Source organism: Macaca fascicularis, chromosome 16 (genome assembly GCF_037993035.2).
Source record: "Macaca fascicularis isolate 582-1 chromosome 16, T2T-MFA8v1.1".
NCBI classification, from domain to species: domain Eukaryota; kingdom Metazoa; phylum Chordata; class Mammalia; order Primates; family Cercopithecidae; genus Macaca; species Macaca fascicularis.
The window spans coordinates 62,700,303-62,724,300 of NC_088390.1; the positions used below are offsets into that span (position 1 = coordinate 62,700,303).

Here is a 23,998-nt window from a genome sequence, read left to right on the forward strand (position 1 = left end):
GTCCCTCTGCTGCTTTCTGGCCACTGTGGGGCCCTCACCGCCACCTTAGGTCTCAGAACATCCTTCATTCCGCCTCCAGCATCTACTGGGGTGAAGGGCAGTGGTGAGCAATGACCAAGACCAAAGCCCCAAACCACAGACTGTCTGGGCCTCGGCCTCTAGCTCTCCAGCTGCAGACGCAAGAGCAGAGCGTGAAGAGGGCATGAGGAGTGGGCACCCCAATTGCCCTGGCCACTGTGGGAGCTTGGGCTCTAGCAGGCTGACCCCCCCAGCCTGCACCCCACCCGGCAAGGACATGCAAGCCAAGCAGTTCCCACACCCCGTTCCTGGTGGCTGCCAGAAGCTTCCTTACAAGGCCCGAGCACTGAGCTGGCTCAGCTGCAGGCGGGGGGACTGGGTGGGAAACAGCACACCTGGCTCAGCCAAGCCCAGACACACCCTGCAAGTGAGGAATGTGGACACCGCCCGGGCTGGCCCTGGGAAAGCTGCCGCCCTCGGCTCCTGCCTCGTCCTGACTCAGCCTAGGTGGGCCGGGGAAGCTGCAGCCTCAGCAGAACCGAGTCTCCCACTCCACCCTCCCCGCCGGTCTGCCTGGGATTGAACCAGGGGACAGGTCCTGGATGGGGGAGACTGAGAGTAAAGACAGCCCCCCCAGCCTCAAGACTTAGGGGAACAGCAGGGACTCTGTGGGGCCTGCCTTTCTCCTGCACTGTCTGGAGGGAACCAGCACGGCTCTGGCCGGGGGTGCTCCCCACAGCACATTCTCCCAGATGCCTGAGCCTCAGTTTCCTCATCCGTAAAAGGGGGCTAGTGACGTTCCTGCCCACAGTGCAGGGCTGCGGTGGGGGAGGAGGTTCCCGGGAAGCATTTGAGAAGCAAACAGACCCTCCAATCCCACCTCTTCCTAAGAAACAGAAGCGTCTGCCCAGACCCGTGAGGCCAGGTGATCGCATGCTCCATGCAGAAGAAACAGAAGCATCTGCCCAGCCCCGTGAGGCTGGGTGGTCCCGTGCTCCATGCAGAGCGGGGTGACTCCATTGTCCTCTGTCCCTGGCCCCAGTATGGCTATTCCAAACTCCCCAGGATGAGGGCTGTGTCTCCGCTCCGACTAGGCAGTCCCTGAAGGCTCGGGGTATGTCTCCCCTCAGACAAGAGGCTTCCCAGGGACAGACTCCATCCTCCTTACTCCATCGCCCCACGGTCCCACGCCCTGCACCGTGGAAACCACAGGCCAGTGAAGGCCAGAAAAACTGCCGGTCCCCTCCCAGTGCCACCTTACCCCAGCCTCCCCAGGCCCTGACATCCACCACCTTGCCCACCCAGCCAGCCCCCAGACACGATGCTGGAGTGCCTCAGAGTGCCCACCCAGACTTTGGGGATCAGGAGGCAGAGCCCCCCGGGCCTGGCGCTGGTAGAATCTCCTATCCCTCCCGGCCTGCAAAGAAAGGGCCCAGAGGCCTCCCTCCCTGAGCCCTCCCACCGCCCAGCTGGCCAGAGAGAACTTTCTCCCTCTGCTGTTTCTCTGCTGTAGTTCCAGCACAGACCCTCTCACCCCAGCCAGCCCTCCTCCACCTTCCAGGCGCACAGTCTTAGGGGTGGAGCAGAGGCTGAGGTTGGGGGCCCCACAGTCAAAGGTGCTGAGACAACAGCCCTGGCTGCCCTGTGCTCACTCAGAAGCTCCTGGGGGACTGGCGTGGAGGGGAAGGGTCCCCAGGCCCACAGGTTCCGGCTGCCCCAGCCACATCCCCTCCCCCAGCCAGGCTTCTCCCAGCTGCGGCAGGGCGTGGGGGCTCAGGTTGTGGTGCAGCGTTGGCAGGACAAACAGTCGCCAGTGATGGGTGTTGGCCTCGGTTACCAAGGAGGGGGGTGAAGGGCCTGGCTCCCTGCCATGTTTGGGCCCCGGGCTGAAGGCGTGGGTGGCAGGGAAGGCGGAGGATTTGGGGTGGGGAGGCTCACTTCCCGCTCCCAGGGCCTGAGGGCAGGGTGAGCCGGCTGGGACTCCCAGATCCCCGGGCGAATTCAGACCTGCACTGGCCCTGCCTTTCTGCTGGCTCTGGGAAACTCAGTCAGGCCGGGGAGATGCTGGGGGCAGGGCAGGCTCCCTTGCTGCTCAAAGGGGTCTGGGGGCTGGGCCCCAACAAGTCAGGCACTGCTGTGGGTGTCCCAACCTTCGGGACTGATGGCACCACGGCCTAACTCAGGCCACCCGGGAGAGAGGCCCAGGACTGCAGGTCTGGGCCCATGAATTTGGACAAGTCACTGCCCCCCTCTGGGCCTCAGTTTCCCCATCTGTATAGCATCAGGAGCTGGCCTGTGCAGTCTCCCAGGGGCCTCCTTTGTTTCGTCCTGCCTCACATGAGCTGGGCAGGTGGATGCTGAGCGGTGGAGGAGTTGGGCACTGAGCCGGCAGTCGTGACCCGGCCTTGAGCTCTGGCTGGAAGGGCTCGGTACTCTTCCGGGTGGCTCTACTGCCCTGCCTGGGGCTGGCATGCAGTGAGTGCCAGGCTGAGTGCAGGAGCCCAGGGCTGTGGTCAGGAATGGCCGGGTCCTTTCTCCTTCTCCCAGCACTGATGAGAGCCACAGACCAAGGAATCCCCTGTTGCCTCCTGCTCCCAGGTCCCCGTCACAGCCTCGGCATGACAGGCACTGAGCTGAAAGTGGGGGAGGCAGGACAGAGGCTGGCCTGGCAGTCAGCGCACAGCCGGGCTCAGGAGGCCGGCAGGTCATCGGGGCACAGAGCTGGTCCTCGTTGATGGGGCAGGGATGGCTTGGGGAGGGTGGAGACACTGAGGCTTGAATTGGGGGCGGGGGGCGCAGGTAGGGAAGAAAGGAAGGGGACTTGAGATTGTGGCCAGGCACTGCCACCAGGAACACGGGAGTGTGGGCCTTCCACGGGGAGGGAGGAAGGTGAGGCCAAGAGACGGTGGGGCGGGGGAGGGGACCACTTGCCAGGCTGGCCAGAGAGAGCGCCAACAAGCAGTTCCCACACCGTGAAGACCTTTGCCCTGGCTCTGCTGGTGGCCCTGCTGTGCACAGAGCTCCCCGGGTCTATGCTGCCACCAGCGCTTGGTGGTCCCAGCCTCGCACAGGTGCTCCTGCCCCGCGGCCACATGGCCCTTCCCTGACAGGGTCTGTGTCCCTCGGGCTATGAGAGACACAGGGAGTCTGGGTCCCTGTGACGTCTGGGAAAGTGAGAGTGGGGAACACGCTCTGCCTCCCCTCCCTCCTGCCCAAAAATGATGCCATCATCTGGAATGTGCAAGCTTTCTTGTTGCAAGAGAGGCCTCTGTGACTCTGTGATGCGGGGGTCCTGGTGGCAGGCAGCACCTGGGCCCTTCCTTGGGACTCCTGCTCAGCCTGGGTCAGTCCCTCTCTGGGCCCTGCTGCAATGGCCTTTCCTGTCCCCCTACCCCGTGGCCCCCTCCTCTGTCTCCATGCAAAGTGGCCTCCTCAGTTTGGGACCGCTTCAGCACTGACCCTCAGGAATTCCAGTGCGGTTTTTCAGCCGCGATTTCAGGGGCGGATGTGATGGGGCAGAGGAGGGGCTTCCCTGTAGGGGCCTCTGGCATCGGGCGGGTCCCTGTGGCAGACTTGGAATCGCTGCTTGGACTCATCCTGTTGTCTGGGCCCAGGGCTTTCAAACCCACATTCCCCACATCACCAGCTCCTTAAACCCTCGGCCTCAGAGCCAGGGGCCCTGCCATTTGCTGTTCTGAACCTGGAACCACAGGAAGAACGCAGGCCAGGGGCAGGAGTCCAGGGTTCCGTCCTACCCAGCCATTAATTCAACACGGAGCCAGGGCCGCACCACTCAGCACTCCAGACCACCTCTGTTCAAGCGAGGAAGAAACCGGGGCTCTGGAGCCCCGCAGGCCTCCCACACAGGGCGAGAGCTTCCCCGTCTCAAGGTCAATAAACAAGAGGCTCACTCAAAAAAAGACGGAGAGAGAGAGGGACAGCAGGGTCCAGTCCCCGAGGGCCTTGCGACCAGGCTGAGACATGGAATGGGGGCCAGTGAAGCAAGAAGGAAAGGACTGAACCCCAGCAGGAGCAACTCAGCACCCCACACACAGACACGGTCTCTGGGCCCTGACCACGGCTCCGGACACCCCCAGGAAATGCCGAGACCTAGATCTCTGCTTTGTGTGCTCTGGATAAGCACATGAGCTAATGCCAATCTGATCCAGACCTGCCCTCGGAAGCTGCAAGGTGGCAAAACAGAAGAAGCCTGCCCACGCAGGTGCACCAGACACCAGAGGACCGGGCTGGGGCTGGGTGGCCAGCAACTGAGGGTCCTAGGCAGGGCGGGGCCTCTAGGGTATGGACGGTAGGAGGGTCAGCCCTGGGGCAGGGGGAACGGAGGCCCCTTCTCCCGCCACTGTGCCACTGGCCGCCTGCAAACAGAGAATCCCAGGAGGCCAGATCTCCTCACTTTGCACCCAGGAAGCTGGAACTCTGGGTTTGTATGGGAAGCCTCCTGATGCTTCAAATTTGGAAACTAATTCCAAAATAACACCCTGTGCGGGTCAAACAAAGCAAGGCATTCAGCCAGCCTTGGAGCTCATGTGGGCTGAAGGACAATCTCACCCAGGACCCCCTTTACAAAAAAGTAAAGTGAGGCCCAGGAGGGATGGGCCTGCAGCCAGTTAGGATCAAGTTGGGCCGAAACTCAGGCGCTGACTTTCCCGTGCTCTCCCCGACAAGGTTCCCACCCCCTCACCTGCCCCACCGTGCAGATCCCGGCCCAGCTGAGGGGCGCCCTCACGAACCCCACACACACCCAGCAGGCCTTTGCTCTGCGCACTCCTGGGTCCTGAGGTCTCCCACACCCTCTGACTGATCTGAGCTGGCAGCTCCCTGAATTGTTTTCCCAATTTACCAAAAAGGGAAATTGAGGCCAGAGAGGCAGGCCATTGCCCAGAGTCCTTCTCTGCCAAGTTCCAGATGGTGGGGAGGGGGCTGTGTGCCCGCTTACAGGTCTCTGTGACTCGGCGGCAGGGAGGCCCCAACTTGCAGGGCAGGGAGGGGCTGGCAGGGATGAGGCAGGGCCAGGCCAGGCAGGCCCAGAGGCTCTCAGCATGCAGGCCCAATCCAGAGAAGCCAGGCCTCTGCCTCCCCCTCCCCAAGCCTGAAGAAGAACTCAGCAGGGGCCCAGATGGCCTCAAGGCCGAGGATGAACCACAGACAAGAGGAGGTGCCACCCGGGCTAGAGAGAACAGGGGAGGGCAGGGCGCTGAGAACCAGAGGGTGGCCGTGCCCCACACCCACTCCCACCCAGGGACCGTCGAGTACCACTTCTAGCCCTGGCCCACAGCAGGAGCACTGTGGTGCTGGCCTTTTGTGTGCCTGGGGTGGGGGTAGTAAGGAGAAATGCCCCCCTCAGGTGGTCAGCGCCTCAGGCCTCCGGGAGCACCCCAGAGACAGTGAGGTTGAACCCATGTGTTCCGCACCTGCCCTGTGCCAGGTCCCATGTCAGGGGACACAAGAATGAACAGGACCTGGTTCTGCCCCCGGTGGCTCACAGTCCGGGGGAGAGGAGAGTGAATAAATAAAACTCAGTCGAGTTGACATCGACCAGGGCCTTCACCGCAGACGGTGGGCAGGGGCAAGAGAGGCACCCTGGGAGGGCTCCCAGCCGTGGAGTAGGCATGGGACTCTTCCTGGAAGTCAGTGCTGGTCTTTTTCCGTTTTGTATGCAGAAAATGCACATGTAATTGCTATACAACTCAGTGAATTCTCACAGGCAGAAGCCACCTGTGTAACCAGCACCCAGATCACAAGGTTGTCACAGGGACACAGGGGAAAGGGCGTTCCAGGAAAGGGCCACTGAGGAGCGAAGCCAGGGAGGTGGGAACTGCCCAGCCCCAGCAGGCACCTAGAGCCAGGAGGATCCAGCAGGCTTCTACCCTCACCCAAAGAGGATGGGTGCTCAAACTCCAGACCTGCTCCAAGAAAGACATCTGCAACCCTAAAGCCCCCAACACCCCTAGCCTGCTGTCCTGTCCACCCTCTCCCCTCCACAGTCCAGCCTGCGCCTCCTAGTGCACCAGAGAGATAGGCTAAGTGCGCGCAAATGTATGCAAATGAACACAGACTCTCTGAGCCAACTTGGGCAGCACCTAGAGTGAGTGAAGAACCAGACCTCCAAACAGGTGACGAGGCCCCCTGCCCCAGCCCCATTCCTCCCACCGGCTCCTGAGCACCACAGCCCCGCACCCCCACACCCTCACGCAAAGCTCTGACCACCTGCCCTTCCCTTCATCTGTTCATTTAACTTTGATTCACAGGGGGCCGAGGGCCAGGCCCCGAAGTGAGCACCAGAGGGCTGAGCACCTGCCCAGCAGGAGCTCACAGTGAGCAGGGAAGGGGACGCAGACACGGCCACCACTTCCCAGGAAGAGCCCGCCTCAAGACAGAGCTTCCGAGCCTCAGAACAGCAGGTGCTAACTCGGTAGTGTGGGATCTGGCCCGACACTCTGCATTTCCCACCAGCTCCCAGCGGATGCCAAGGCTGTGGGTCCCAGGCCACACCCAGATTAGCCAGGAGTAAAGGAGGTGTGAGCAACGTGGCCCTAGGAACACGAAGGGCTGGGGGACAGGCAGAGCAGGAGAGTGGCTAAGGGATGCGCCTGGATTCAGGTCCCAGCTCTGCCTCCTGCCCATCGTGGCCTCAGAGCCCTCAGCCCTAAGGTACCACCTGTAACAACTGCCCTCGCATCACCAGGTCCCAGAGGCTTCAGTGAGACCAACTGGCCAAGGGCCTCCGTGGCGCCTGACACCCTGCAAGCACTTGGTAATTGGGAGATTTTTTTTGTAAGTCAAGGTCGACTGGGAAGGGGCACGAGGGACATGTTTGGGGTGTAGGGAATGTTCTCTGTCTTGATTGTGGTGGTGGTTCCTTGAAAGATGTCAAGGACAGGGGATTCACCAGGAGGAGGAACTGCAAGAGCAGAGGCCTGCAGGCGTGGACATGCAGCCAGGGAGGACAGATGACAGCTAACCTTCACTGAGTGCTTTCTACAAAGTGGAAGAGAGCCAGGGGCCACAATCGGAAGGACAGAGTCCCACCCCCCATCCCACCCCCCACTCCAGGGGTGGCAGGACAGTGGAGCCATGGAGCCCTGGCTGTGAGCTCCTGGGTGGGCTGGCAACACCTGCCATGAATTGGGCACCTTTTATGGGTCAGGCATTGGTGTGAGACTTTACCTAGTCAGAGCCCCCCGCCTGTCTTGTGCGGCCCCAAGAGCTATGAATGATTTTCACATTTTTAGGTAGTTCTTTTAAAAATCAAAAGAACAGGCTGGGTGCAGTGGCTCGTGCCTGTAATCTCAACACCTTGAGATGCCAAGGCAGGAGGATCACTTGAAGCCAGGAGTTTGAGACCAGCCTGGGCAAGAAAGCAAGACCCTATCTCAACAACAACAACAACAAGAAAATGTTTAATTAGCCAGGCATGGTGGTGTGTGCCTATAGTCCCACCTACTGAGGAGACTGAAGTGGGAGAATCATTTGAGCCCCGGAATTCGAAGGTGCAGTGAGCTATGATTGTGCCACTGCACTCCAGCCTGGGTAATAGAATAGGATCTTGTCTTTAAAAAAAATAGAAAGGAAGGAAGAAGACAGCCAGGCGTAGTGGCTCACGCCTGTAATCCCAACACTTTGGGAGGCCAAGGTGGGTGGATCACTTGAGGTCAGGAATTCGAGACCAGCCTGACCAAAATGGTGAAACCTCATCTCTACTAAAAATACAAAATTAGCCGGGCGTGGTGATGCATGTCTATAACCCCAGTTACTCAGGAGGCTGAGGCAAGAGAATCGCTTGAACCCAGGAGGTAAAGGTTGCGGTAAGCCAAGATCGCACCATTGCACTCCAGCCTGGACAACAAGAGCGAAACTCTGTCCAAAAAAATAAAGGAAGAAGAACAATACAGTTGATCCTCCATATCCACGGATTCAATCAACCACAGATGGACAATATTCCAAAACACAAAATTGTTTCTGTACTAAACATGTACAGACTTTTTTCTTGTGATGATTCCCTAAGCAATATAGTATAACAACTATGGCAGCCGGGCACGGTGGCTCACGCCTGTAACCCCAGCACTTTGGGAGGCCGAGGCGGGCAGATCTCTAGGTCAAGAGATCGAGACCATCCTGGCCAACATGGTGAAACACCATCTCTACTAAAAATACAAAAATTAGCCGGGCATGGTGGCGGGTGCCTATAGTCCTAGCTACTCCAGAGGCTGAGGCAGGAGAATCGCTTGAACCTGGGAGGCGGAGGTTGCAGTGAACCGAGATCGCACCACTGCACTCCAGCCAGGGTGACAGAGCGAGACTCCATCTCAAAAAAAAAAAAAAAACTATCTATACAGCATTTCATCGTATTAGGTCTTCTGAGTAATCCGGAGATAATTAAAGTAAACAGAAGGTGTGCATAGGTTATATGCAAATACTACTCCATTTTATAGCAGGGACTTGAGCACCTGCGAATTTTGGTATTAAGTAGAAGGTCCTGGAACCAAAGCCCCATGGAACCCGAGGGACAGCTGCGTTTTGTGACATCTGAACAACCACCCCCATGCACCCACGGATTGTCCCACACCACAAGGGCAGCGTTGAGTGGCTGCAATAGAGGACTTACAGACCTTCACAGTTTGCCCATAAATCCCATAAAGTAGGGGTCAAGTTCCTAGTGTACAAAGAAGAGTAAAGAGGCCACCCAGCCTTCCTTCCCTGCTACTATTAGGACCTTCCCCTCCACCCACTCCTGGTGGGACAGGCCCAGCCCCCCTTAGCCCAGCAGGTACATCCGGCCTACCTCCGCTGCACCCGCTCACCTGGCGGAGAAGCAGCGCCCCCTGCCGGTGGTTCGGGGCTGGCCGGCTCGCCCTAAGCCCGGACTCTTAGCTTCTGCCACCACCTGGTGGCTATTTCTGGAAGCGCAGCTGGGAGCCCAGATCCGGTGAGCAAAAAGCTCACGTGGCTTCCGAGAGAGGCCCTGCTGCTCCAGCCAGGTGTGGCAACGACCAGCGCACAAAGTATTCCAGGCAGGACTTGAAGCCTTTAAGCTAGTATCCACTGAAAAAGTTTCACTTCGTCCCTGCTTTTTTTTTTTTTTTTTTTTTTTTTTTTTGAGACAGCGTCTTGCTCTGTTGCCCAGGCTGGAGTGCAGTGGCACGATCTCGGCTCACCGAACCTCCGCCTCCCGGATTCAAGCGATTCTCCTGTCTCAGCCTCCAGAGTAGCCAGGATTACAGGTACCCACGACGCCGGCTAATTTTTGTGTTTTTAGTAGAGACGGGGTTTTGTGTTTTTAGTAGAGACGGAGCCATGTTGGCCAGGCTGGTTTCGAACTCCTGACCTCAGATGATCCACCCACCTAGGCCTCCCAAAGTGCTGGGATTACAGGAGTGAGCCACCACGCCTGGCCCCTGCTTATTATTTGATCGGTGAGAAAACACCTGACAGAGCTTAAATGTTTACTAACTGTGGCTGTGCATCTCTAACCCTGGGGAACTGATCAAAGACCATGAACTATGGCCAAAAGATGATGGAGGGGGTGTGAAGGTCAACTGACTTAAGTCCGGTTCCCCAGGCATTTGGCCTTGAGTACTTCATCATTCTTTCTTAACTTCAGTCGTTATTCATTCTTTCAGCAAACTCTTTTTGAGCACAACACGATGTGCGGTGCCAGGTGCTGGAGAAACACCTGAGAACAGGCAAAGCAGTCCTGCTCTCGTGGAACTGACTACCCAATCATTCATAAGGTGTGATGAGGCATATTTGAAGGGGCAGAGAAGCCACTTGAGCAGCACATATGGGCAGCGACTTGACCTTGTTGGGTGTCATGGAAGGCTTCCAGTGGCCTGAGAATGGGTTGTCTAGCCAACAGGGTGGAAGAACCACAGGTGCCAAGTTCCAGAGCTGATGAGTATACCGGAAAGTGGCTGAAAGAAGGACTGACCGGCAGGAATGCAGAGGGTGATGGAGAGAGGAAGTCAGGCAGAGCTGGAGAGAGAGGGGGGCTGAGCCAGTCAGAGCCTCCAATGCTGGGTGAATCTGAAAAGTTAAAGCATCTGCTCTTGCTCTGGGGCAACAGGGGGCCACTGCCTGTCCTGGGAGGAGGCAGAGCACATTCTGCTCCTTAGTAGAGCCCACTGCGTGACTGGGCAGCTCTGCTGGCTGGAAAGCTCATTCTGAGATGAAATTGATGCCTCCTCTGCCCACAGGCTCCTGAGGCATACACACAGATGGAGGTGCTTCCCTGCCCCCAGCACAACCCCTCACCCTGTAACAGCCTCGCTGGCTGTTCCCTGGCAGAGGCCCTCACACAGGGTAGGCGGGAGGGCACTCTGGATGTGAATCCCAGCTCAAGCCCTTACCAGCTGTGTTGTCTGTCTCTTAGGTAACCTCTCTGAACCTCCATTTTCTCCTCTGTAAAAGATGGATCACTGACCTCAGGGCTGCACCTGTGACAGGGATGGTGTTGTGAAGTGCTTAGTACCCATTAAGTACTCAGTGGTGATAACAGAGGTGGTGATAATGACATGGTTTATCTCCAACTGACCTTTTCCAGAAAAGTTCCTATCAGTCAGTGTTCTGCATTTTAAAATGTGCCACCAGGGCGGGGCACGGCAGCTCGATCCTGTAATCCTGGCACTTTGGGAGGCTGAGGCTGTAGGATCACTAGAGCCTAGGAGTTTGAGACCAGCCTGGGCAACATAGGGAGATCCCCCACCATTTACAAAAAAATTAAAAATTAGCCAGGCATGGTGGCGTGCATCTGTAGTCTCAGCTACTCAGGAGGCTGATGCAAGAGGATCACTTGAGCCCAGGAGGTCGAGGCTGCAGTGAACCATGACTGAGCCACTGCACTCCAGCCAGGGCAACAGAGCCAGATGCTATCTCAAAAAAAAAAGTGCCATTAAGAACTGAACTCTGTTCTGGGGGAGTAGCCTTTCCTTACCTTCTCTGAGCCTCAGTTTCCCCATATATAAGAGAAAGGAATCAGATAAGATGGCCTGAAGGGCTGCTACCAGTTCTAATGCTCTCAGGTCCTGCTCTCTGACCTGCCCAGGACACATGGAAGCATCATCACCTCCTTGATCAGGGCACTCTACTCCTCATAATGGAACCAAGATGGTCTTCGCTTTATTCTTTTTCCCATTGTCCCCGTCCTCACTGTCCTCTGGGTTATGCCAACATCCTCTGAGATAACTGAGGCTCAGAGGCTCAAGCAGGCTTTGCCACCCTCTCCCCACTGTCCGTCCCACCCCTCACTCTCCCACCAGACTGTCTGCTCCATCCCCGTGCCCACGGCTCCCGCCTGGACTCCCTGCTGCCCTTGGTTCCTACCCCACCCCTCTGTCCACTCCCCCACTCACATACCTGGCCCTCCTTCCCCACACAGCCCACCTACCTTCACAGGGAGGCTGCAAGACACCCCTGCCGGCCTAGGAGGGTCGAGATCCTAGGACTCTACTTCTTCCAGTCCTGGTATTTGCCTACACCCCCCAGCCTCCCCCCGACCCCCCCCCCCCACACACACACTCATGCATTTATAACCCCCTTGGGGACAGCCGCTGTGTCTGCTGTAGTTTAGCCCTGGATTCATCATGACTTCGACATCACCGGCCCTAGGCCAGTGTTCGAGAGCATGATCCCAAACAGTTCTTGCTCTGTTCAGCTCCCCACATTGCCAAGCTGCGAGCGGACTCTCCGTGCTTCCTGCCTTCTGTCTGGCTCACCTGTTCTCTCTAGGTAGGCGGCCCCTCCTCCAAGCTCTCCCAGTCCTGGGCTGACCTCTGTCACTTGGATGGTGGGTGCGGTTCTCCGGGCATGCACCTCGTTCCCCTCTTTACTCCCAGCACAGTGGCTGAAACTTGTGGGTGCTCGATCATGCTAGTTGAATGAATGAATTAATAGATGAATGAATATGGGGTGGTTGCAGGCAAACCCACAATGCCACACAGGACACCGACCAACAACTGAAAATAGTGACAGCTCCCCCTACCCTCAGCTCCCCAGCGTAGCCCTCTCCCATCGCAGCCAGGCCGGCATGCCCACCGCGCAGCAAGGCAGGGCCCCGCACAGCTCAGCCCGGGCGTGGTGCTCGCGGCGCCCTCTGCTGGCCGGGCCTACGGCCTCCTCCTGCGCACGCGCGCCGCGACCCGGGACCAGACCTACAGGGAGAAGGCGCGATCTGGGGCCCTCCCTCCGCACCCCCTCACCCCGGGAAGTCCCAAACCCAGGTCTTTGACCGTCATGAACATCCTTTGTCCTTCCTTTCTCCTACTCCCCCTGCAAACGTTTTAGGCATCCCTAAACGAGCACCAGCCCTCGCCTGCTCTTTTAGCGGGCCTCCAGGTGAGGTTAGAATTGTCAAATGCTGGCACAGGACAAAACCCTAATAATAATAACTATGATGATGATGGCAGCTGCTGCTGAGCAGGCACTTTGTGGTTACCTTAGTAACCTTCCACCATCCAGGAAGTGCAGCACCTACTTTCACAGGCGGCAGCTGCAGCCCGAGGCGTGCAGGGACTTCCCAAGGTCACACAGCAAGAATCCTAAGAAACCCGGGGTGTTTCCTCTGCCTACATGGAGCGTTAACCCTGCCTCCAGAAGCGGGGTCCTTGAGATGGGAGCAGAGCGCTCTGGGGCCCCAGAAACCCCCCCCCCCACCTTGCCCCATGCGCAGCGAACGTGGCTGCACTTCGGATATTTGTCCAACCCATCATTTTGCCTTTGGGAAAACTTCAGGGGAGGTGGAGGCCAGAGAACAGGGAGACAAACGTTCGTGGGCATCTGCCACGAGCACATTTGCCACGCTTTGTGACAGGCCTTTTCCCGTTACACACCACACCAGCCCAGGACCGCAGCACAGAACCAGGACCCAAACTCGCCGACTCCCTCCCCAGTGCTCCTTCCTACACGCGCCCCGCCCACCTCCCCCACCCCCACCTCCCTACCCTCCTACCCCCTCTACCCCCCTACCCACCGCCCCACCCCCACCCCCGCGAGTTCTCTCTTGGTATATGTGCTGCCGAAGCGAGCACGAGAGTTCTCTCTTGGAAAAGGGACTACGGGGAACGGGAGGAAACGCACTCATTACAGGACTCCACGTGGGGTCCAGAGGCTCTGCCCCTGGTGCCTCTTCCCCAGCCCTAAAGCCCCCAGCCCTAGAGAGAGGGCCTTCCTGCACAACATCTCCAGGGAACCGAGTACCCCATTAGGGCCGAGAAATGTTGAGTAGTGCGAGGGTGCGGGAGGCGCGTCTAGGTGCCGAAACCCGGTCTGTGCTGCCATCCTGTGGCCATTGCAGGAAGTGTGCCTGTCAGGCCGCTCTGCGTTGAACCTGAAATGCCAGGTCACCCTCAGGTTGAGCGAAACCGGGCCCTATGCTGAGGCTACAAGGAACATAGAAAGGGACAAGACGCAGCCCGTGCCCTGAAAGAGCTTACGGTCCGATAGGATGGCCTTCAAATGACATGATCCAATACTCAGCTTGGCGTCAGATACCGCCCAGAATAGAAGATCGTGATAAAGGTTCCAAAAGATGGAGAGAGCCTGCCCCGAAACGCATCGGGAAAGCCCTCCTGCAGCAAGCCATGTCGCGACTGAGCCTTACAGGGCAGGCGGTACCGGGGCCAACAGAGACGAAGGCAGGCACTGCGGGCGGAGGGACCAGCCTGAGCAAAGGCACGGGGGCAGGAAACACGGATTCTCAGGAATCCAGCTTGTCCCAAGTCTAGGTCAACTGTGAAGGGGAGAGCAGCATGGCCAAGTCCTCCAGTGCCCAGGTAGGAAGTTTCACTTAACCCTTTAGGCCATGGGGCCAGCAAAGGTCTTTGAGCAAGCCAGCAGCTTGACCAGAAGTCTGTCCAGGAAAAGAACATGATAGCTGGAGTACATGATAGCTGGAGTGGATAGGGCAAATGGGTGAGGTTTCAGAGCAATTAGGAAGGAAGGAGAACAGGAGGCATGAGCGACGCGGATGGTGGTGCCACTGGCAGAGCTGGGAAGTCAGGGGCCACACAGGGGAGACCAGGGCTGGGGTTTAAGTTCCTGGCAGAACATCCCAGTGAAGACGTCCTTCAGGAAGCCAGAAAGAATACATTAATAAAAGAGGAGGTAATAGTTATTGCTCATATGTGTACAGACTTTATAGTAAATAAAGCAGTTTAATCCATACATGCATTTGAGTCATATTTTTTTTTATTTATTTATTTATTTATTTATTTTTGAGACGGAGTCTTGTTCTGTTGCCTAGGCTGGAGTGCAGTGGTGAGATCTTGGCTCGCTGCAACCTCTGCCTCCTGGGTTCAAGCGATTCTCATGCCTCAGACTCCTGAGTAACTGGGACTACAGGCGCGTGCCATCACGCCTGGCTAATTTTTTGTATTTTTAGTAGAGATGGGGTTTCATCATGTTGCCCAGGCAGATCTCAAGTCCTGACCACAAGTGATCCTCCGGCCTCAGCCTCCCACAGTGCTGGGATTACAGGTGCTTGCCACCACACCTAGATAATTTTTGTATTTTTAGTAGAGACGGAGTTTCACCATGTTGGCCAGGCTGGTCTCGAACTCCTGACCTCAGATGATCCACACACCTCAGCCTCCCAAAGTGTTGGGATTACAGGTGTAAGCCACCGCACCCAGCCTGGAAAGTTTATTTATTCAGGTCTGTTGCAGCCTTAGTTCCCAGTCTGTGAGGACAAGAGCTAATTTCTAAACCAGGTAAGGGACCTCCCAAAGGAATCTTTATGGCTTACTGCATACAGGAAAAGACAGGTCAGCTCACCCTTTCTGAAACTACAATTTCTCCAATAGTTTCAGCTCAAAATAATCACTATGCCAATTTGGCATATTTGGGGATGGCACATCCTTCACTCCATTGGGGGACTTCAGTGAATATGATATTAGATTACAGTGAGGGAGGCAGATATTAACTAACAGTCCAAATAAATAAGTACATTACAGGTGTAGGAGATGATGTCCTGGAGGGAAAGGAGCAGTAATGCAGAATAAGGGAGTGGAGGAAGACTGCAGGGAGGGCTGCGATTCAAAATAGGGAGGTCAAGGCTGGGCATGGGGGCTTGCCTGTAATCCCAACACTTTGGGAGGCTGAGGCAGGTGGATCACCTCAGGTCAGGAGTTTGAGACCAGACTGGCCAACATGGTGAAACCCTGTCTCTACCAAAAATACAAAAAATTAGCTGGGTGTGGTGGCACGTGCCTGTAGTCCCAGCTACTCGGGAGGCTGAGGCAGGAGAACAGCTTGAACCCAGGAGGCAGAGGTTGCGGTGAGTCGAGATCACACCACTGCACTCCAGCCTGGGCAACAAGAGTGAAACCCCGTCTCAAAAAATATAGAGAGAGAGAGGGGTCAGGAAAGGCCTCATACAAAAGTGCTATGTAAGCAAAACCTTAGACTTTGAGAAAGAAAGCCATGGGGATTTCTGGAGGAAAGCTTCCAGACCCCAAGGTGGGAGCATTTCTGACATGCTCTAGGCCCAGCTAGGGGGCTGGTGTAGCTGGAGTGGAAACAGAAGGCCGAGTAGTTGAGATGAGCTGAGCAGAGTCACAGGCACTGGATCACAGGGGGCCTCCTAGAACATGGTGGAAACTATGGCTGCTGTGTGGAATGAAGGGCCAGGGAGCAGGGACAGGAGTGAGACCCAGTGGGAGATGAGGAAACGACTGCAATAGTCCAGGCGAGAGAGGATGGCGGCTCAGATCAGAGTGGAGCAAAGGAACCCTACACTGAACTGTAGACTTGAAAATGATGTACAGGTGGCAAGAAGCAACCAGACGCTGGAGCTAACATGCAGGGAAAGCCCCCAGACGTACCAACAAACTGTAGTAGGTGGAGGGGTCAAGAATGCTATTACTGGCCGAGCGCGGTGGCTCACGCCTGTAATCCCAGCACTTTGGGAGGCCGAGGCGGGCGGATCACAAGGTCAGGAGATCGAGACCACGGTGAAACCCCGTCTCTACTAAAAATACAAAAAATGAGCCGGGCGCGGTGGCGGGCGCCTGTAGTCCCAGCTACTCGGGAGGCTGAGGCAGGAGAATGGCGTGAACCCAGGAGGCGGAGCTTTCAGTGAGCCAGGATGGCGCCACTGCACTCCAGCTTGGGCGACAGAGCGAGACTCCGTCTCAAAAAAAAAAAAAAAGAATGCTATTACTGAGAGGATAGAGCTGCCATGAACAATATGAAGGTTGTGGGCAGTACCTGTTCAGTGCAGGGAGATTAGGGGCTCTGTCTGAGCCATACTGAGTTTGAGATGTTTATTAAACATCAATGGGGGCCGGGCACAGTGGCTCATGCATGTAATCCCAAAATTTTAGGAGGCCAAGGTGAGCAGATCACCTAAGGTCAGGAGTTCAAGTCCAGCCTGGCCAACATGGCAAAACCCCATGTCTACTAAAAATACATAAATTAGCCAGGCGTGGTGGCACACGCCTGTAGTCCCAGCTACTTGGGAGGCTGAGGCAAGAGAATCGCTTGAACCCAGGAGGTGGAAGTTGCAGTGAGCCAAGATGGCACCACTGCACTCCAGCCTGGGTAACAGAGTGAGACCCTGTCTCAAAAAAGAAAGAAATACTGTTTTCCAACCCCGTGTGTTTTCATGCTCACTTTTACACAAGAAGGAACTGAGAATCAGATGAGTGAAGGGACTTAGCCAGGCAGAGAAGCTCCCAAGAGCAAAGCCCTGGCCCAGCAACCCTTGCCCCGGAGATGTTTCTGTGTGTTTTTTTGAGACAGTCTCATTCTGTCACCCAGGCTGGAGCATAGTGGCATGATCTCAGCTCACTGTAACCTCTGCCCCCTAAGTTCAAGCAATTCTCCTGCCTCAGCCTCCCGAGTAGCTGGGACTACAGGTGCACACCATCATGTCTGGCTAATTTTTGTATTTTTGGTAGAGATGGGGTTTTGCCATGTTGACCAAGCTGGTCTGGAACTCCTTACCTTAGGTGATCCACCCCTCCTCGGCCTCCCGAAGTGCTGGAATTACATGTGTGAGCCACCGTGCCCAGCCCCAGAGATGTTTCCGGTTCACTGAGTTGCTGTGATTCTAACACCATCTCTGGAGAGAGATCTGGAAATATAAACCCATGAGAGCTGAATTGAGCTAACGTGCAACTTTAGGAATCATCTTTTTTTTTTTTTTTTTTTTTGAGACAGAGTCTCACCCTGTTGCCAGGCTGGAGTGCAGTGGCACGATCTTGGCTCACTGCAATCTCCACCTCCCAGGTTCAAGTGATTCTCCTGCCTCAGCCTCCCGAGTAGCTGGGACTACAGGCGCCCACCACCACGCCTGGCTAACTTTTTTGTATTTTTAGCAGAGAAGGGGTTTCACTGTGTTAGCAAGGATGGTCTCGATCTTCTGACCTCGTGATCCGCCCACCTTGGCCTCTCAAAGTGCTGGGATTACAGGCGTGAGCCACCGCACCCAACCTCTGATATATTATCTTTAAAGCAAAACTCACACTAAGAATGCTTTGGGTTTTTGTTTTGTTTTGTTTTGTTTTGTTTTTGAGACTGAGTCTGGCTCTGTCATCCATGCTGGAGTGCAGTGGTATGATCTCAGCTCACTGCAACCTCCACCTCCCAAGTTCAAGCAATTCTCCTGCCTCAGCCTCCTGAGTAGCCGAGATTACAGGTGCGCGCCATCACACCCGGCTAATTTTTTGTATTTTTAGTAGAGACAGGGTTTCACCATGTTGGCCAGGCTGGTCTCAAACTCCTGACCTCAGGTGATCCACCCGCCTCAGCCTTGCAAAGTGCTGGGATCACAGGCGTGAGCCACCCCTCCCGGCCTTGTTTCTTAAGGTATTGGTACATCAGGACATGTCCTGGGTCTGTTCATTAAACATGATTAACTTGTTTATTCCCTTAACTGTAAATTTTTTTTGTTAAAAAAAATCAGTTCAAAATAATCCTTATGCCGAAGTATATTTGGGGCAGCATATTCTGGTCTATAGTCATATTTTGGGGTGGCATATTCTGACCTCCAACAGCTTAAATGTATAATTTAAAAATAAAAATAAAAATTTTGGCTTGGGCCGGGCGCGGTGGCTCAAGCCTGTAATCCCAGCACTTTGGGAGGCCGAGACGGGTGGATCACGAGGTCAGGAGATCGAGACCATCCTGGCTAACACGGTGAAACCCCGTCTCTACTAAGAAATACAAAAAACTAGCCGGGCGAGGTGGCGGGCGCCTATAGTCCCAGCTACTCAGGAGGCTGAGGCCGGAGAATGGCGTGAACCCGGGAGGTGGAGCTTGCAGTGAGCTGAGATCCGGCCACTGCACTCTAGCCTGGGCTACAGAGCGAGACTCCGTCTCAAAAAAAAAAAAAAAAAAAAAAAAAAAAAAAAAAATTTTGGCTTGGTGCGGTGGCTCACACCTGTAATCCCTGCACTTTGGGAGGCCAAGGTAGTTCAAGACCAGCCTGGCCAACATGGCAAAACCCGGTCTTTACAAAAAATAAAAAATTCAGCCAGGTGTGGTGGCATATGCCTATAAACCTAGCTACTCAGGAGGCTGAAGCAGGAGAATCGCTTGAACCCAGGAGGCAGAGGTTGCAGTAAACCGAGATCACACCACTGCACTCCAGCCTGGATTACAGACCAAGACTCCATCTCAAAAAAAAAAAAAAAGAAAGAAATTTTTGGATGTTTCTAACCCCTCCTGCTCTCTAGAGGGTCTATAAACCTGCAACCCTCTTTTTTTTTTCTCCCCAGTACTGAAACAGGTCTTGGCTGTACACATTTGCGGGCAAGCAGGGAGCAGGGATAAACTGACTTGCAAAACCAGAGACAGAAAAGTTGAAGGTCTGGAATTGGGAGGGGATCAAAGGAGGAGATCAAGGAGCCAACAGAACAGGTTCAGGATGGAGAAAGCAACCCCCATAGAGAGGTCAAGAGGGATCTAAGCAAGTTAAGACTTTTGAGATATGGCATGTGTGTGTCTCTGTGTGTGTGTAAATACCCTCCCCCACCTCTTTCAGGGATCACTGAGTAGAGTTTACATCACTCACACTGAAGCTGTCCTCACAAGGTTAACAAGAACTCTGGACAGGAATACAGGTATAATTACGCATTAATCAGGCTGCTCTTTGTCCCAGTTCCTTGTAACCTAAAATCACTTAACACTCAGTACTGAATATCTGTATCTCCATGTTCCTGTAGATAGGATCTCTGACATTAGAATCATGAGACTTTTGTTTAAGAATTGGTGAAGATGGCCAGGTGTGTTAGCTCACGTCTGTAATCCCAGCACTTTGGGAGGCCGAGGTGGGTGGATCACCTGAGGTCAGGAGTTCAAGACCAGCCTGGCCAACATGGAGAAACCCTATCTTTACAAAAATACAAAAATTAGTGGAGCATGGTGGTGCATGCCTGTAATCCCAGCTACTCAGGAGGCTGAGGCAGGAGACTCGCTGGAACCCGGGAGGCGGAGGTTGCAGTGAGCCCAGATCACGCCATTGCACTCCAGCCTGGGTGACAGAGCGAGAATCTGTCTCAAAAAAAAAAAAAAAAAAAAAAGAATTGCTGAAGATGTTTCTCCAACCCTGAATTCCAATGGAACAGCTGATGCCAACCAGTTTGAAGGCTCCCACAGAGGAATCAAATTAGCTTGAGAATGCAGTTTCTTCATTTCCCTATCCATGAATTCACCTTGCACCCATCAATGATCAGTTCCCTCCAAAACCCTTAAAATTCCTAGCAGACTCCTCAGGGAGATGAATGTGGTTTCCTCTGGTCTCCTCATTCAGCAGCCCTACTAAGGAAGGAGACCACTACTACTCCTGCTGCCCTCCTTCCCACACCTTGCCTAGTTCACAAGACAGGAGTAAAGAGAGAAAGAAACAAAAGTAAGATAAATAGCCAGACAACTTTGGCACCACCACCTGGCCATAGGAGTTAAACAAAGTAATAATAATAACATCAACCCCTGGCCTAAACTACTTGTGTTATCTGTAAATTCCAGACACTGTATGAAAAAAGCATTGTGAAACTTTCTGTTCTGTTAGCTGATGCATGTAGCCCCCAGTCACGTTTCCCACACTTGCTCGATTTATCACAACCCTTTCACGTGGACCCCTTAAAGTTGTAAGCCTTTAAAAAGGCCAAGTATTTCTTTCTCGGGGAGCTTGGTTCTTAAGACGTGAGTCTGCCGACACTCCCGGCCGAATAAAAAACCTCTTCCTTCTTTAATCCGGTGTCTGAGTTTTGTCTACGGCTCGTCCTGCTACACTACAATTAAGCTTCTTTCTCTGCTACAACCCAGTGTCTCAGATACTGACTTCCCATGTGCACATCGAGCGATAAACCTATTAGAGTTATAACTTGTATTTTAAGTGAAAAGGAATTCTTTGGGGAGACTATGAAGAGCTGCCCAGGACTGCATACAGATTGACACAGCACAGGGCAAAGGGAGACTCAAAGAATTTGGCGTCGTCATAAATCTACACATAACCAGATGGAAATAGGTCAGAATGGGTCCTGGTCATCTCTGGGTGGTGACTGATTTAACAGTTGATTTTTTGGTTGCTGTGCTACTTTTTAAATTTTTATGCAATAGGCAATGCGATATTGAGATATGATATGAAAAGTATGTTTGACATTGGTCCCCAGTTTCTGACACAGAGCCCTAAAGTAAAGTAATAAATTAATATTTGTCTTTTGTCCCCAGCTCTTGAAATATCCCTGAAGGAACAAAAGTGAAAGGAACATGTTTTGTTATCAAAACAAGCCCCTTTCAACCACACAGGAGTTTAAGTTAATGAGAGACTTTTGGAAAGCCCCTAAGGAGGGGGGCTGGATGCCAGGGGAACCAAGCATGTGATTAGAGAAGTGGAACTTTCGGGCCGGGCGCAGTGGCTCAAGCCTGTAATCCCAGCACTTTGGGAGGTCGAGACGGGCAGATCACAAGGTCAGGAGATCGAGACCACCCTGGCTAACGCAGTGAAACCCCGTCTCTACTAAAAAAAATACAAAAAACTAGCCGGGCAACGTGGCAGGCGCCTGTAGTCCCAGCTACTCCGGAGGCTGAGGCAGGAGAATGGCGTGAACCCGGGAGGCGGAGCTTGCAGTGAGCGGAGATCGGGTCACTGCACTCCAGCCTGGGCGACAGAGCAAGACTCCGTCTCAAAAAAAAAAAAGAAGTGGAACTTTCATCCCCACCTCCTGGCCTCTGGGGAGGGAAGAGAAGCTTGAGATTGAGTTTAATCACCAGGGTCCAATGATGTAATCAATCATGCCTACATAATGGAACCACCATAAAAACCCAAAGGACCCCTCAAGGTGTTGGGAGGATGGTACACCCGAAAGCACATCTAAGCTCCCCACACTTCTCCACACCTCGCCCTGTGCGTCTCCTCCATCCTGCCAGGTTTGTTTTGTTGTTGTTGTTGTTTTGGGTTTTGTTGTTGTTTTGGGTTTTGTGGTGGTGGTGGTTGTTGAGAAGGAGTCTCGCTCTGCTGCCCAGGCTGGAGTGCAGTGGCGCGATCTCGGCTCACTGCAACCTCCACCTCCCGGGTTCAAGCGATTCTCCTCCCTCAGCCTCCCTAGTAGCTGGGATTACAGGTGCCCGCCACCCCACCTGGCTAATTTTTATAGTTTTAGTAGAAACAGGGTTTCACTGTATTGGCCAGGTTTGTCTTGAACTCCTGACCTCAAGTGGTCTGCCCGCCTCGGCCTCTCAAAGTGCTGGTGTTACAGCAGTGAGCCACTGCACCCAGCCATCTGCTGTTTTTTAGTTGTATTCTTTTATAATAAGCTGTCAGTCTAGTAACTCAAATATTTTCCTGAGTTCTGTGAGCCATTCTAGCAAACTATCAAATTCAAGGAGGGGGTTATGGGAACCTCTGATTTATAACCGGTTGGCCAGAAGCACCTGAAGCGCAGACTTGTGGCTGGCATCGCAGTGGGACGGTTTTCAGGAATTGGAGGCTGCAGTGAGCTATGATCATGCCACTGCGCTCCAGCCTGGGCAACAGAGCAAGACTGTCTCTAAAAGTAGTCAGATAGATAGATAGATAGATAGATAGATAGATAGATAGATAGATGATAGATAGATAGATAAAATTTAAAAATGAGGTGGGCTTGTATAGTAGAGCTAACCCATTAACCTGTGTAGTCTTGCAATAGGAGTTCCGTAGGACTGGTTTTGCAAGGTACAGGTCACGAAGACCCCTCTGATAAAATAAGATGTGGTAAAGAAGCCAGCCAAAACCAAGATAGTAATGAAAGTGACCTCTGGGCCAGGCACAGTGGCTCACGCCTGTAATCCTAACACTTTAGGAGGCTGAGGTGGGCATATCATGAGGTCAGGAGATCAAGACCATCCTCACTAACACAGTGAAACCCCACCTCTACTAAAAATACAAAAAATTAGCTGGGCCTGGTGACAAGTGCCTGTAGTCCCAGCTACTTGGGAGGCTGAGGCAAGAGAACTGCTTCAACCTGGGAGGCGGAGGTTGCAGTGAGCTAAGATCGTGCCACTGCACTCCAGCCTGGGCGACAGAGAGAGACTCCGTCTCAAAAAAAAAAACAAAAAGAAACCAACCCAACCTCTGGTGTCCTGACTGCTTATTATATGTTAATTATATCAGCCTCGTGGTCAGCAACCCATCTTCAGGTCCCCTCTCACTGTCAAGAGATTTTCTGTCCCTCAATAAATTCTACTCTGCTTTACTCTCTGCTGTCCATGTACCTCATTTTTCTCAGTCGCAGGACAAGAACTCGGAACTCATTGAACTACAGGGGCAAAAGAGCTGCAACACTCTTTAGTAATTTTCCACCAACCTCCCTACCCCGTTCCTTGGCCATAAATCTCCAATTTTCCCTATTGCAGAGACAGTGGAACCCAATCTCTCTCCTCTACTACAAAACCCCAATATAATAGCTCCCCCTTGAATAAAGTCTGCCTTCAACAAGTGTCATGAGTAGTTTTTTTTTTTAATGCCACACTGACCTGGGCAGGGCATTTAACACCTCCCCCAAGCTCTGGGAAGGGAAACCAGCAGTGACTACAGTGATGCCTGTATGGGCCCCTGGACCAGACCCAGACAATGTTCCAGGGCAGGCACCCCTTCCAGGTTAGGGGCACAGGCTCTGGATCTGAATTCCAGCCATGCAACTTACCGGCTGTGATCTTGTAAAAATGATTCCTCTCTCTGATTCAGTATCTTTGTTACTAACAAAGCTGGTCCCCAAAAAATGGAGCCTTTCCCCATTCGGTGTTACAAAACCAATATGCAAAACTGAAAGTGAGCGCCAAGCAGTGCAGGCTTTATTAGATGGTCACAGAATAAAGAAGTGGGAGCTTGGGCTCAGCTCCTGGGAGCCAGGAAGTCAGGGCATCTTTAATCAAACGGTTGGATACTAAAAGCAAGCAGGGGAATATTCATTTCTTTTCTGGGACTGAGTGGAGAACTCCTTGAAACTGGATGCCGTCCTCCTTTTTGTGCTTTTGTGTTTTCTTCCGGTCTTTGTCATGGTCATTGTTTTTGTTTTTGTTTTTGTTTTAAATCTCAGTGACCAATCTCAGAGATACAGGGTTTGTTTTGTTTGTTTTTGAGACAGAGTCTTGCTCTGTCCCCGAGGACAGAGCTTGCTCACTGCAAGCTCCGCCTCCCAGATTAACGCCATTCTCCTGCCTCAGCCTCCCAAGTAGCCAGGACTACAGGCACCCGCCACCACGCCCGGCTAATTTTTTGCGTTTTTAGTAGAGATGGGGTTTCACCATGTTAGCCAGGATGGTCTCGATCTCCTGACCTCGAGATCCGCCCACCTCGACCTCCCAAAGTGCTGGGATTACAGGCGTGAGCCACCGCACCTGGCCTGTCATGGTGATTGTTAACTGTCATGGTGCTTGTGGGAGTGTCATTTAGCACAGAAATTAGTTATAATGAAGTTAGAGGTTCTTCAGAGGTCAAGTGAGCTGCCTTGGATCCCACAAATCTTAGCCAGTTTGGTCAGGA

General features: G+C 53.8%; 1 protein-coding gene across 4 annotated transcripts in view; it reads right to left on the minus strand.

The window, feature by feature from the left end:
* Positions 1-12,099, minus strand: part of LOC141408816 (uncharacterized) — a 43,697-nt gene extending 31,598 nt beyond the window's left edge. For all 4 annotated transcript variants that reach the window (XM_074019573.1, XM_074019572.1, XM_074019575.1 and 1 more), the window contains exons 1-2: positions 12,017-12,099; positions 11,751-11,904 (exon numbers count right to left, since the gene is read on the minus strand). In XM_074019573.1, coding sequence (XP_073875674.1) covers positions 11,751-11,904; positions 12,017-12,046 — 184 coding nt within the window. In that variant the 5' untranslated portion in view covers positions 12,047-12,099. The remainder of the gene's footprint in view (positions 1-11,750; positions 11,905-12,016) is intronic.
* Positions 12,100-23,998: the final 11,899 nt, after the last annotated feature.